The 15,875-nt window shown below is 39.8% G+C and overlaps 1 protein-coding gene across 4 annotated transcripts in view; it reads left to right on the top strand.

Annotated features, from left to right (window-relative positions):
- The window catches only part of LOC107186625 (casein kinase I isoform epsilon-like), a 33,479-nt gene that overhangs the window by 1,201 nt on the left and 16,403 nt on the right, over window positions 1-15,875 (top strand). For 2 of the 4 annotated variants that reach the window (XM_015574521.1, XM_015574523.1), the window contains exons 2-8: window positions 68-178; window positions 1,099-1,247; window positions 2,268-2,464; window positions 2,680-2,882; window positions 3,437-3,698; window positions 4,752-4,903; window positions 14,583-14,670. In XM_015574521.1, coding sequence (XP_015430007.1) covers window positions 68-178; window positions 1,099-1,247; window positions 2,268-2,464; window positions 2,680-2,882; window positions 3,437-3,698; window positions 4,752-4,903; window positions 14,583-14,670 — 1,162 coding nt within the window. Of the gene's footprint in view, window positions 1-67; window positions 179-1,098; window positions 1,248-2,267; window positions 2,465-2,679; window positions 2,883-3,436; window positions 3,699-4,751; window positions 4,904-14,582; window positions 14,733-15,875 lie in introns of all 4 variants that reach the window. The other 2 variants (XR_001516183.1, XM_015574522.1) reach the window with 2 other exon arrangements.

The raw sequence follows: 15,875 nt of genomic DNA, 5'->3' as shown, positions 1-15,875 counted from the left end.
CTCGTTTTGATTTGTTTTGTTCTCGACAACCGCGTGACCGGGCCTCCGGCCTTTTTCTCATTCTTAGGTACCAACATCTCCACCGGCGAGGAAGTCGCCATCAAGCTAGAATGCATAAAAACACGGCATCCGCAGTTACACATAGAATCCAAGTTCTACAAGATGATGCAAGGCGGAGGTGAGTAACGTTACGTTCGTAAAGGCGTCCCCAGGGAATGTCGGTTGTACGACGATTATTTCGACACTCGCTGTCGGGACGTGAACCGTCAGAAATTTCAGTTTGTTTGTTGGACAGCTGGTTGAGCTCTGGCCACTGAACCTTCTCTCTCTGTCTCCCTCCCACCCTTCTGCTTCCCCTTCCCTCTATCGCTGTGTTACTCCTTTATTCTCCTCGTGCGTTGTCTGTTCTTCTTTGTGACAATGTAATATGGACTTTACCGTTTTAATGATTACATATTTGAGTCAGGGAGTTTCTGCAGAATTATTTGTTTACTTGTTTGTTTTTGTAAAGGAGAGGAATGTCTTTTACATACAAATGAAAACGAACAATGAACAAACAGTAAGCATGAATGAAAAAGAGAAATACATGTGAAATAACTGTTGGATTATAGAAAATTAGAAATATTTAATCCTTCATCGATATGAGAATATTTTAGTTAATAAGTGTTTAGTTTGATTTGATATTCTGTACTGTAGTAGATACTTTTTTAATGTAAGTCATTTAAAGCTATTGTTAGCAGTGATCCGCAAACTGTTGCAAGCCAATCATTCATTATTTTAATAGGAACATTTATAATAATTATTTTGGTAATTTATTTGGGTAATTTCAAATTTTCATGTATGAATAATATAAATTTACGGTTTCAGGACTAGGTCATAAATAACTTATATTATAAGTGGCTATAATTATACTAAATAATAATGGAGAATATGATTGATTAATTTTCTTTTCAAAGTATGTTACACTAAAGTGAATGGATAAATATACTGAAGTTATTTATGACTTTAAGTTACTCAGTCCAATATTTATATTTGTTAATGAATGATTTTAGTTTGTGTTTCATTATCATCATCAAACATTTTGTTGTAACGTTTCAGTTGGTATACCTACTATAAAATGGTGTGGATCGGAAGGTGACTACAATGTAATGGTAATGGAACTGCTTGGTCCATCGCTGGAGGATCTGTTTAATTTCTGTTCAAGAAGATTTTCTTTAAAGACAGTGTTGCTTCTCGCCGATCAGTTGGTAAATAATTACTTTTAGCAAAGTGAATGCGTCAGTTGTCTTCCTTTATCATCATCATGTAACATTTACTGGGAAACTAATCTTTATTGCTTGTTATCCAGTTTTTATTGTTTAATATTTTTATGTCTATATGTTAACTTTGTTTACATTGTAAGTAAGGTCAGTTTAAGATAATGAAATGATGGGTTCTTCTTACTTTATTATGTCATTGATAATATCGTATTTCATGGTTTCTCATTATGTGTTTTCAAATAACTGTATTAGCTCATTTCTTAACAAAAGATAAAATATTACATATGCAATGTCATCTATTCTTAAATTGGATCTTTGATTCTCTGTTTTCATGGTATCGGTGCAAGTAAAATTGTACTGTTGTGCATATATTGTACTGTTCAAAGTTCACATTCTGATTATGTGCGAGTATTTGTTACTTTGTTTTTATGTCGGTGGAATAAATTACAATATGAGTAACATTCTTATCAGCATACACAGTCGTTGGCCGATACTAAGACTATAATCTCAATGAAAACAGTCTTTCAAAGAGGAGCTGAAACTAGTGTGCAAAACTTTGGTTGTGGGCAAAATGCATTCAGCAAATGACTATTTTGGTATCAGTCTAAATGTGGAACAAACTCAGAGAAAAACAAACGTATCCCTGAAAAGTTTCTTCTTCCTTCTTTCTTTAAATTTTATCGGTCATTCCTTCTAAATTCTCAATGAATAATTTCCATGATCTAAGGAACTTTCCCAGTCTTATGCAATGTGTGATTGCATGAAAATAGTGACATTAATCAGTCTCATGTGAAATCATGTGTACATTAATACATATTTCTTGTGTAATATGTAGAAATAGGATATAATAAAGCACCAGTTATATTATTGTTAGCCTTGTTAACAACACATGTTATTAAGAAACAATAAATGCGCGCACTAATTGCCAAAAGCAACGATTTAAAAAAAACTATTTTACATAATCGGTTTGAAGAATGTTCCAATAATTCTTGTATTTTTTCTGTACAGATATGTAGAACGGACTATATTCACAGTCGTAATTTCATCCATCGGGACATTAAGCCAGATAATTTTTTGATGGGACTGGGAAAGAAGGGAAATCTCGTGTACATTATAGATTTCGGATTGGCTAAGAAGTATCGCGATGGCCGCACTCACAAGCACATACCATACCGAGAGAACAAGAATCTGACGGGAACAGCCAGGTTTGTTGTTCTCTATAATCTTGCCAGGCAAGTTAGAAGAAATCCATAATCCGGTAGCGTGTGTAACTTCTAACCGAAACTGTTTTCAAGACATTGAGCGTTAAAATTCCGTAGAACGAAATTTGTCCATTTGCCGGAATATTTTCTAACTTGTCAAACAACCTCTCGTGAATATTCGTAAACATTACTGAAGTTAATCTTTCGTCCATGAATAGATACGCGAGCATAAATACGCATTTGGGAATTGAGCAATCACGGCGAGACGACCTTGAATCCTTAGGGTATGTTCTGATGTACTTCAACAGAGGTAGCTTACCCTGGCAAGGTCTGAAAGCAGCAACCAAGAGGCAGAAGTACGAGCGTATCTCGGAGAAAAAGATGTCCACGCCTGTCGAGGAACTGTGCAAAGGTTTTCCTGGTAAATATCAGTTCCTACGTAGAGACGGGGAGAATTATTTTAGTAATAGAAAATCAAGGGGATATCTTGTAGATAGAAGGGTATCTCTATATCTAGATAGAAGTTTTGTCCATCTTTGTTTTCACGTTTCACCTTAACCCTTTCACGACGGCGAGGCTGAGGGGCGGTGCGCCGCTGGGAGCGGGTCGTCATGCCATTAGTGCACACCATACACATTAAGAGTATCTCGTGTTTTTGAAGCTCCCAATGTGTCCGTGTAAAATCTTATAGGATTTCGTTGGTATTGCTGATTAATTACCTTACTTTTAACTATGATAATCCACAAAAAGATAGAAAATAAAAAACGCTGTCGGCACTAGCCAGTATGAAGCATTTAGTGAATGCCGGATATAACCGGTACTATGCAGTGTGAAGCATTTAGTGGATGCCGGATATAACTGGCACTAGCCAGTGTGAAGCATTTAGTGGAACCCGGATATAACCGGCGCTAGTCGCGAAAGGGTTAAAGAAACGGCCTTGGAGGTAACTAAAACGAACATTTTTCCTTATTGCAGTAGAATTCGCGTCGTATCTAAGGTATTGTCGAGGGCTGCGTTTCGAGGAGAGGCCCGATTACTCGTACCTTCGACAACTGTTCCGGACGCTGTTCCACGGACAGGGCTTCACTTATGACTACGTGTTCGATTGGAACATGCTGAAATTCGGGAACGTGAGGCAACCGACATTGCCGTCGGCGCAACAGGCGCCGATGCACTCGCAGCAGACGAACACGGCGCTGCCCTCCGGGACCAATAACGATCAGGAGCATCGATCAAGGTTGGTGCTCGACCGATCCGAATTAAGCAGGGCCTCCGCGCAAACGTCGCGTATACGAAATCAAACATGAACATGTTAGCGATCTCGCGTGTCTCGGCCATGCCCACCGTCCTTTCATGTGTATAAATAGCATGGTCATTTCATTACCCAGCACGTTCTATTCTCGGCGGCTGGGTCAATGAATCGGGAAATATACGCGTTCGAACATCAGAAGTAATCGAAATACAAGAGACATCGTTTCTTTGAAATTGTTTTTTTCTAACGGCCCTTCAATTTGCCGTATTGCACAGGGTGTAGAGGTGACTGTGTTACGGTCAGATATCTCCGAAACTCAATAGGGTACGAACGTTACTTTAATCTGTAAATAGGAACTTTCGTGTCTTATTTCGTTTCAGAGATATTTGACTGTGATATGTTTATCTATACACCCTGCATAGAGGTGTGTAATGGTACCTTCATGAGGATGAAAGGTTTTAACCCTCTGCACTCGTGCACGCTAACTCTCGAACGAGTAATAATATTACTAGCATCTGTTACAATAATATTTCACGAGTTAGTTCTTCAAATGTTTCAAGTGTTTTCGGCACTCGTGTCAGTATAACTCGACAAACAGCTACGAAAACATCGTGACCAAGTTATTCAAACACGTGATTCAATTGTCTTCAGACTAGAACAGTGGTAAATGCCTTCCATATGATAAAGTTACCCGAGCACATAATCTGTCAATGAAAGTGACCATTGAATCAATATCTTTAACAATGAACAATTCCAGAAGTTATTTAAATAACACTCCTGCTTGTTCTAATCAACATTGCCATCTTGCAAAGGTCACTTGAAGCAACAATTTAACATTCCGTGCATCGATAAATATTTTACCTTTAACCTGTTAACCGGGTCAGGCAAGGGATAACTCGTCATTTATTTATTTATCCAAAGATTTTTAGATTGTACCTATGTCTACCGCAAGCATAGTCACTTCAAATCATTATTATCCTAATTTTGAGTCTGTTCCAACTAATTCATCGCAACAATCAAACGGTGTTCTTGTTTCAGGCCCTACACGCGGCAGTGTCTAGCGAACGCGTCGGTGGCGACGGTGGGCCCGACCGTGGGCACGGCCTCGAATCTGAGAAGTATGCGGCAGAAGCGTGAGGCGTTGGACACTCTCCGCGATCAGGACAATCAGGACAAAAGCGAGCTCCAAGGTAAAATCCCGTTCTACCAAAAATTATCGCTTACCGGTGGTCGTCAGCAGCAGGAGACGATAATCGATCAGATACCGCAGCTCTTAGTTAGTCACGGTCATCAGCAGCCGGGCGGTAGCGAGATCGTTCGTCAACGATCGAACGCCTGTCAGTTTAGTACATTCAAATCGTCACCGATCAGGGCGACGCCGGAGCTAGGTTCGTTGGACGTGTCGTGTTTAAGTTTGGGACACCATAGGGACAGTCCGAATCGTGTCACTGAACTGAACACTTCTTTCGCAATCCGGGACTGTTACAACACGGCGACAGTGAACCGTCCGCGGGAGTCCAGTCCGCAATTGGACAGTCGTGGCTATTTTTTTACCCGACAGAGATTGGATAGAGACCACCGAGATCGCGAGGTGGTGGTGGTGAACAACCGTCCACGCGAGTCCAGCCCTCAGTTGGACAATCGTGACTATTACTTTCCCCGGCAGAAATTCGAGGTGGACAGAGGTCGCGAGGCGGCGGTGTTCTACGGTGGTAGCACGGTCGACGAGAAACTGGAGCACACGGAGGACCGAGCAGCTTCCGCTGGCTCGTTGAATTGCTTCGGGAGCGCGGACAAGGATCACGAGAAAAAAGCCACGCGACGTGTCGTGTACACGCGTCGCCACTCGGGGAACGTCGAGTACCTGGACAACGAAACGGAGTTCTTCAAAAAGATCATCCTGAACGATTCCACGAAGAAACGAAAGAACTTCTCGTTCGCGAACAAGGAGAAGGCTCACAAGAGTCTCGAGTCACTGGAGAGAAGCGTGGATCTATCCGTGATGGAGTCGAAGAGCCTGGTTCTGTTGTCCGACGAACAACGATCGAAAACCGTCTGTCATGGTAAACAGAAAAGCTTAGACTCCTCTCAACGATCGAAGAAGTCGTTGGACGTATCGGCTAGCAAACCGACCCGGAAATGGCCGAATTTCTTGCAACGTGTCCGACGTAGCTGGCATTTTTTACTCAAACAGCAAAGGATCCGCAGACGGAATAAATACGAGAGGCCGCAGAGCGCGCAGGAGAAGTGCGAGTATTTTTTGCAGAACTACCAGAAGAACGATTTTTTTGAGCGGATCGCGAGCCGCCGATCTGCCGAGCCTGGTCACGGTGTTCTCGTTCAGGAGAATTTGATCTCGGTCGAGAAGGAGGTCTCCGCTGAACTTGAGGACAGTACGTTTCGTGTGAAGAAGAAGGTGGAGGAGGAGAAGAAGGAGGAGGAAGAAGAGCAGGAAGAAGAAGACAGTTTGCTCAATAGGAATGTAACTGCTATCGAGAGCGAACCAGATGCTACGACTCCTTCCACCATCGTTGACAATGACACGTCTGATCGGTCGAACGATCAGGAGAACAACGAGAGCAACGAGTCCACCGAAACCAAACCTCTTGATCCATCGAGCAACGTCCAGGACTCGATGAACGGTAACAAGGATGACGTTGGCTACTCTACCAGCCAGCTAGGCAAACTTTGCCTACAGAACATGCAGAACGCTAATCGTACCGATGGTTTATATGCGCCTGAAGTGGCGGGCACGGAGAAGCAAGAGCAGTTCATGGATTGGGCCGTCAGAGCTGACCGCGACACCGACAGTTACGGTGTGAACTCGAGCGATTCTTTGCGCCACGGAAAGCAGCAAGGGAATCTGGATACTCTGAAGGGGATCCTTCTGGACATGTTTATCTGTATCTGCATTTAAGAGTCCTTTAATGGAGGACACGTTGTCTCACACCACCACCACCGAGCGATTTTTGTTGTAGGGGTTTTTCTTTCTGTACGTTGTTATGCTTGCGTCGGTTTGGTCGGGGATCCGAGTCATATTTTATTTTTTCTTCTTCTGTATACACGGTGGATTTAATCGAGGGAGTTATCGAATCTCCCCACATCACCCTGTTGTATCACCAAATGATGCTCGCTGTGCTCGACAGCGGGATACGTTGCCTTAAATAGTACAGAGGTTGACTCGAACACTGCTCTCGCGAAATAAACCAGTGTATCCTAACATCAAATTACCAAATAGGATTCTAGTAAATGTGTCAGTTACTAATTTTTTGGTAGTTTCGACGTCTAGAATACACATTCCAGTTTCGTGACAGTGGTTCGTGATCACCCTGTATACAGAGTAATGCATCAGAAATCACTCGTTCGGAATAACTTAATTATGTTTTAAATCGACGCCACTGTAATTAAAGACTGTCGCAATACACGAATCATTATTAATAGGCGTAATTTACAATTCGACGCAGTTGTGTCTGATCTCATTTTCACCGGGAACATCTCGCCAATTTTCACACAAAACTTCCGTAATAATACAACGGCAAGTAAAAAAAAATAAGTTACAACGTTATCTTGCTCAGAAAAGCTCCATAACCCTGTAAATCGTTCGCCAGTGGCCCTGAATAGGGGAGTGATTTTCGAAGCATTGCTATATCGATCGAATCATGAACACGTCCCGCGTAAACGGATTAGTTCGGTACTTGTTTAACTATATATTATACATATATATATATTTTTCTTAACTATCTACGTATCTATACATAAAGGTTGCACTTCGAATAATCTGGCCACAGTATTGGCCACAACTAACGGAACCAACATTGTTTCTCTTTGAAAAGGAGAAATAGGGAGGTTCGATTCTTTAACGCGAAACGTATACTCTCGCATACCAAACCACAGTAACTAAATGTATTCGTTAAGGAACCTACCAGTGTACATAATCAATCACTAATATCATTGTATTCGATCAACGAAATCCGTGGTCGATGGTAAACGGAGGAAAATGGAGAATGGACCGTGTTAAGTTGTAGATGGTACATTGGTGCCCTAACGAGCGTGCAGAGATTTTTTATACTTGTATTTGTTGAAAGCTCCCTTTATGACCATCTTTAATTCGCTGACTATCATCTTCGAAAAACATGGACTTACAGATCTTCGCTCCAATACGACTGACCGAGAAATCACCAAACGATCCCACACCATTTAGGAAGGGGAGAACTTTGATAATATACACCATCATATTTGCGTTTACTCTTTATTCCAAGGTGACACAGGAAAAGTCTACACCGAATTGTCTTCAGGGTCTTCATTCTCGACTCTAAATTGCACTATCGTCAACAGAGTAACTTTTATCGCCGTCCTGGAAGTCACGAACTGTAAGTCCACGTTTGAACGTGAATCTGGCCAGAATTGAAAATAGTACCATTTGAGTGGTTAAATTGTACCATCGTGATTGATGTCTTTCCAGCTTCAGAATTCCGAATTATAAGTTTATTTTTCAAGATCGTCCCACTCGAGATGTTAGAAAATCACTGCACGCTCTTCAGGTCAACAACGTATCTTCGAGGAGTTAACAAATGGTCCCCTCGATCACACGGCTTTAGAATTCGTCGAGGCGCGTGTTCGCCGATTTTTTGATACTCGCGCTTTTTTCAAGGGAAATGTTATTTTTTCACGCATACGGGAACTGGAACCGTTTGTTGCCACGGCGGCAGACTATATTTTACTTAATTTTTTTCGGAGGTAGAACTAGAAGTGAGAGAGGTTGTCGGATTGGTTACCAGACGTTTAACGGTCGGTTCATGAAACCGTTCGTCGCAGATCGAACGAAACGCATTTGTAGAGACTCCGTTTATCCTGGACGCGTTGGGAGCAATGGTTTCGGATGGCAAAGGTTCGTCGAGTTATTTATTTGTTCCTTCTATACAAATATTTACCGAAATTTTCAAAACGAAGAACTGATATAACCTCAGACTGATTTTTATACCGTAAATTCGTATATACTACCAGGGACCGTCGAGTTCCAGCGTACGTAACGCAAACAATTTTATACGTGTTTCTAATTTTTTTTTTTTGTTTTATCCTGTTTGTTCTTTTTCGCGCGATTTTTATTTTCTTGTTTTTGAGAAGAGTATAACATTCACGCACGTTGTGTACAGGCTGGACCATCAAATGATATCAGTTTAGATTATTCTGCTGCTAGCTGTTCGATCGAAAATTGTAGATGCATGCTTAAACATCAGCGCAAGTGTATTTTATGGACACTATTTGAACATCCTTTTGATTAAGATAAATGAGATTTTCTTAAAGTTTCTTTGGATAGGAAGAAACAAAATTATTTGTTCCGTTATCTAAGTATCCGCTAAGAGATGGACGTAAAAAATTATAGGTTCACGAAGGTGACCTTGAAAACTCTGGGAAAAAATAGATTGCCAAAAAATTTGGTAGAAGAATCTTAAAGCGCTCCTTGAATCGTGTCATATTAGTCGAAAAAAATTGCGATCGAACATCTAGCAGTAGAATGATCCAAGCTGATCCACGTTTCATGGCCTACCCTGTATATTCATGTACCCAAAAATCATCGTGTTCGTCTCATTTTATCGGTCCAGTTACGCGTCGAATACGTGAATCAAGTTTTCCGTTCTCTTCTGGCGAGGCTGAAACGGGAAATTTCGCGATCTGTTTCTCGTGAACGTGATTCAAGCAATTGAAAAATGATTTACAGTCGAAGTTTTTCGTTGTAATTGTCGGGAGTCAGTTTCGTATCGTTTCTTCTCGTTAAAACGCGTTTGCATCGCTGTCTAGGAAGCTCGAGAACGCGCACAAGAGTCGTTTTTGTCATCGACTCCGGGACTGTCATCAGAGCCACGGGGTTCGCGTTCCTTGCTTCGGGGAAATTATAGATCGCCATTGTTTCTCGGTTTCGCGAGCAGTATGCTTGAACAATTAAAACTGCATTTCGTCGAACGATATATATATAGAGAGAGAGAGAAGAATGAAAAGACATGTCGATTGATTGAGAATTATATTCTCAAGCGTTGTTCGACGAATTCTGGCTTGAGGCGCCGAGACTGAAAACAAAATGGCGGACTGTGAGGACCTCAGACGTGAGACTCGAGGCTCGACACTCATCGTGTAGCTTTATCAAGATAATGTCACGTGTTCCTTTATTTAATCGTTGAGGCTTTTCGATTGTTTCGCCGCGATATTTACAGCTGGTTACAAGAGTATCGTCCGTAGACTCGGGAAGACGTCATCTTCGGTTAATAGAGTGCACCACTGAGGCGAGAAAGTTTAAACATGCAGGAACTGGAGAATCAATTTTACTTAAGGAATATTTCTTTGTACACTTGATGGTTTATTTGTTAAACGTAATCCTTAACGCTTTCGGGACGAACTCCTTCTGTTGTCATCATAAGTACTTCGTGCTAGTGTGACGGGAAAATTTAAATATACAAGGCTGTTCAATAAATTATTGCATTCCTCGAAGTAAACGTGGTCGAAGCTAAAATCGAATTAAGGAGATACACTTATATGTCCCTTGATCGTTCTCTGTGTAAACTATTAGTGTCAAATTAATTTACAAGTTTCCCTGACAAGGAATATAATTAAAAATTATAGTCTGAGAGTTTCTGCCGAATAGTGCACAAGGGTTAAAAGTGTCTCCATTGAACTGTGAAAAGAATGTTTTGTTTCAAATTTACGCTTATAAAATTTGTTTAATACTCAGAGTAGGTGGATAGTCTTGTAACCAACTGTATCGAACATTGTAAATTAACCATGAGCGCTTATTGTCGTCGTTTTGTTGCTTGTTCAATAACATTTCGCAAACGGGAGAAAAGGAAAATTGTCATCGACTCGTTGACCGTCTTAACTCGTCATCGAACAGAAATCAGTATTAATCCAAGGATCGAATGATCGACCAACGATTCCAAAAAGAAGAAAAATTCGAAATTTTTAAGACGGTCGACGTGTCGAAGACGTGTGGAATTCGTCGGAAATTTTTTCGGCAGCGAGCGTGTTAATTCTTCGAGGCGTGGAACAAGAAAATTAACTGGCTACTCGAAGGATATTTGGTATCAATACACGCGTTTCGTATAATTGTCGATTCTCGAAGGGTTAACGGACCGTATCCTCGCCTTTCGTTATTTTCATTGGGATTCCTGGTGCGATGGAAGAAGGAACCGGAAGTACGTGAGAGGATTAGTTCGCGGAGGATCTTTGAATAACGTCATCGATTCGCTCCGTTTTTTTTTTATCGGGGTTACTGTAAAATTATATTCCAACTGTTCTGTCAGATCAGCTGTTTCGTTTTCAAATAATAATTCGTGCATCGAATGATTTTCTTTTTTGAGATTAATATGTGTATCAGTTTTCTATTCAGGCATTAATGGTTACTTGTTCGAAGTTTAAATTACGCGATTCAATTTAATTTGATCTATCTTTGTGATATTAACTGTGAAATCAATCCATTATCAGATTATTCTTAACCCTTTCCGACCTGAATTATTTCTTTCAAACCCCAGAAAAATATTATTTTGCATACAGTTATTTCTTGCACGACTGTTGAGTACATTAATAATTCCAAATGCAATCTTACGGTCGGAAAGGGGGTTCATCGAGAAAACGAACGTCATAAAAACAGTTGTTTTGATCCACGGAAAATCAAAGCAGTATAATCTGTGAATATTGTTGCAATAACCCCGTTGGTCATTGAATTTCTATTATTTTTTTCCCATATGGAAGGTAATCCTTGCATTTGACCCTTTCACAATGCTCTTAACCTGAAGATCGTGTACTTCCGTTTCCAGCGATCGGTTTCGATCCAACGAAAAAGAAGCTCCTCGAGGTCTCCCAGACAGGTTACCAAAGCTTAGATAGACACGATAAAGCATCATTAGTTCTCTGCTTTTTCGACGCGCGACACGTAATCCTCCGGGGGCCTCTACTTCGTTTGAGGAATACCAACGCGGACAGAATCGCGTGAATTCCGTCGATCGGTCGGCAGAACTTACGAGAACGATCGATTTTTTTCAAAAAATTCTGGGATCCCAACGATACACGGGAAGCGCAAAAAAAAAAAACATCGTTGTTCCGCGCGCATCATTTTCATCCCCGAGCACTTTGGTAATCGCGCGCATCTGTTTTGTAATCATTTCGACTGCGGATTTGTTTATGCAAATATAGACTTTCAGGTTTTTTTAAACAAAAAATCAGTAATTAAGTAGATATCCGTTTGATTCATTAAATATTGCAAGGTGGAAATCTCCTTTTGTCGGTTCATTTGGAGAAACTGGAGATTTGACAGAAATTCATGTATTTAAAAGTGAAATAGAATTTATTGAACTTCTTATTATTATGTCGAGTTAGGAGGCTATATTTATACATAAAATCCGCAGTCAGGCTAATCATTCTGTTTTTATGGATAGTGACGAATGGTGATGATGATGATGATGATGATGATGAAGAGAAAGTAGTAAATAAACGTTTTTCCATTCAAGGACTTGTCTCTTTATTTATTTCACCACACGACATTGTCGAATATCCTTGTCAAAATTTTGTTTTCTCACTTGGCTTGAATGGAAAAACCAAAATCTCCGCGTTTCGAATTCACGATCTTTTTGTTGATTGTTTCGATCTGTGACGGAGGTTCGTCGAGTAATTTTTTTTTTTCAATTTCTATCGCATCATCTGTCTTCACGAAAGCACATCTTTCTCGTTTTCCTCAAATCTTTCAAAATCATTGTTGCGTTATTCGTTTTTTCACAAATCTCTTTTCGTTTTTGCGTTCCACTTTCGGTGGATAATTCTTTTTCCATTTCAACTGCCAAGCGTGAAAGATCGTCCATCGTTCCTCTGTATGTCCGATCGTGGTTCTCCTCGAGATTTTAGAAAATTTAGTTTTCAATCTTACCTATGGTTTTTAAATTTTTTTATTCGATTCCATGGTAATTCTGGTACATTTGTGAATTGTTTTAATTAAAAATAGAGAAAAGATAACATTCGAACGATAAATGCTGAAAAAAAATGGCGTAAAATGATCCATGTATTATGGATCCATAAGGTAGTCCAGGATTATTTTTACTCAGACATCTGAATAGAATCTTAAAAGTTTACTGAAACTTGAGGAGACCAGGATTCCAATCGATGTAAAACGTGAAACCCGAAAATATCGATCCTTGCGGTGTATCGTCGTTCTTGCAGACATTATTCGCTGAAGAAATTTTCGAGCGTGAAATTTTCTATTGAAATAACAGCTACAATTTTAGAATTTCATTTTTTTTTTTAGAAACAACGTTAAGTTTTTTCGTTTTTCATAAGATTGATCGCGTTTTCCGACGCGTTAATCCGAAATCCACCGAAGTCGCGTGAATAGAGTTCGAGGAATTATTGCAATTTCGTTAAAACATAAAAGTATTTACACTATAACAGTATATTATTTCTGAAAAAATGAAGAGTAATTGGACACTAAATGAATGAGTCGTTTGTTCCATTAAATTGACATTGATTTCACGGTTTCGTGTATCATTGGAAATTCTATTTTGAAGAAGGAAGTCTAACAGTTCCAATTTTTATTGCCAAATAGCACAGGAATTTCCGAAACAGTAAAGAATTTCTAAAGTTTCGTAAGAATATTTCTAAAGAAGTCTTTAGTAGATGAATATTCAAAAGTAGTTAAAAGTATTCCTCTTTTTTCAATTCAAATTTGGAAGCGATTTTGTCCACAAAATCTCCTGATAATCTACCATATTATCACTAAATACCAACACATATTCCTCGTGGTAAATAATGAAAATAGAATTACAGTGATTCCTCGAACGCCACCGAAGCGATGTTGTCGACTCGTTGACCGGAACACTGTCGTCACGAAACTGGTCCGAGCGTCGCGTTCAAGACGCGCGTGCTGCATTTCTAAAAGCGATTCCTGCCCCGAGACGTCGACATTCTACGGTCTCCTGTTTCGTATTTTCTCGTTTTCCCCGACTCGAGCCACTGCACAACTGCAAATGCATTTTCCCAACTCCTGTTCCCAGGGGTTATCGACCAGTGTTGCCAGATTGTTTATAAGATTCTTGCAAACATAATTGTCTGAAATCACCTAAAACAGCAGTAAGGTCAACGTCCCGATTTCTGCTCAGTACGTATATTTTTCTATATAATGTAAAAAGTTAAACAATACATTAGTTATACGAGAAATTATTTAAATTAGTTTAGAATGCTACGGCTCATTGTTCAATAAATGGCAGCATTTTAATAGAAATAAATTTGACAAGTGTATCCGTCGTAAAGGAACGTGATTTTAGCGGTTCCATTGCGATCGTGACTTACATATAGACGTTGCATGTTTAATATTGTTCGCCAAAGTTTGGTTTTTGCACTTCCATTTTCGCTGAGCAGAGACAGGGACATTTTATACCTTATATTAAATTAACTATTACTAAGGTAAAATATTTAAAAAATACTTTGATCTAAATTTCATTATAAAGGGAGGTTTAAAATTCATATCTAATAAGTTTTTTTTTGTTGATTGTTGCATAAATAAATAATAAAAATCAATTTCTGCGATAGAAGAATTCTTACATGATTAGAAATAAGGACATTGACTTTAGTGCTGTCAAAAAAATCTCGAAGGTTCTGTCAACGCAAAATTTCTAAATTAAAGCACGTAGTGCCTGGTGTGGGTCACGAGTGACTCGACCATCGGTTTTCACGGTCTGTCAAGCGAGGGTTAAAGGGACAAAATGCAGAATCAACACAAAAAAAAAGGGGGGGAATATCGGTAGATTTCGAACGCAAAGGGTTAATAGCTCGTGATTCCATTCTCCTGATTGTTGACACGATTTCGTGATCCTCCATTGATGGTCTCTATTTCAGCGTCGGGCGCGGGCGGCCAGGAACGAAGGGTCAGCATGAGGTTGCACCGTAGGGATGCAGCCGCGGGTGAAATGCAGCCGAAGTCCAAGTGAGTTGCTATAACACGCCGTCCAATACGCATCATCACACATCGCCGCACTAAGCACCTAAGTATAACTCGCTCTGCCTAGCATTTAGGGTGTGGTCTTTTTATTGTACGCGTCGCTTCGTAAACCGGTTGCGTTGTACGTACACCGCCGGCCATAAGCATTAGGACAACTACACTTGCGTGAAATACTTACGAAAAACCATTGCAAAATCGAAGAACCCTTAACTAATATCACTTCATTTAGTATTTTATGTTACAAAGCAACTTTGCATTGAGTAAAATGACAGATTTATTGAGACCTGAGTATTTTTACGGTATCAGATGGAATGTTCATTTCAAACCTTTTGTCGCTACTTGCATAAGTCCACTTTTGATATTTGTCCGGTTCCACCATATTTTCTCCATAAGATATTGAGATCAGGAGACGGTAATGGCCAATGCATAAATTATAATTTAACAAATTTACAAATTAACCACACGTATATGACAAGTACTTACAGTTAAATTTTTTAATTCGAATTAAAAATTTGTATAAAATCATATTAATCGAAGCCAGAAAATAAAGGCAGTGAAAAATTGTTAAGTCTCTAATAGATATTACACTTTGTAAAAATACAGCAAGTGTCCTGATACTTATAGCCGGCAGTGTATGTACGTTTTCACCTCTGATTTAAAAGAAATTAAACTGGGTGGGGGTAGAACACAGTGTCGCTTCGCTCCTTTAACGGGGGATCTAATTCGTTGGTGGTTCCGTGTAATCTTTACTTGGTCGAAATCTGTCCGTATTTCCTTTCGATCGATTCGAATTATCGATTCAACGAAGAATTTCTTCCTCGACGCGTTCCGTGCCCAGGATCTATTAAAAGGTCAGTGGACGCTGGTGTATATAGGGTGTTTCATTTGTATAATTGGAATATTGACGCAATCACCGCCTCGTCGACGGTCACCAATGACCGACACTTAGCTTTCCGATTACGCTGTGTCGTAATTACAAGCGATTGTTATTTTTAATGTATGATAATTTTATCGGAGTGAACGGAAAGTCAGGTGGAATGCGTCTGTAGGTGAACCTGTTAGCTGCTGGAATAATTCTAAATGCCATAGTTAAATACACAATGTTACAAGTGTTCTGTTACAAGAAATATAATTTTTTACGATTTTCATTTACAGAGGTCGCGATAGATCTAGAAAGAATTAATATACAG

Source organism: Dufourea novaeangliae, unplaced genomic scaffold (assembly GCF_001272555.1).
Source record: "Dufourea novaeangliae isolate 0120121106 unplaced genomic scaffold, ASM127255v1 scaffold65, whole genome shotgun sequence".
NCBI classification, from domain to species: domain Eukaryota; kingdom Metazoa; phylum Arthropoda; class Insecta; order Hymenoptera; family Halictidae; genus Dufourea; species Dufourea novaeangliae.
Note: the sequence above shows the minus strand (reverse complement) of the source record. Positions and strands in the feature narration are given on the sequence as shown.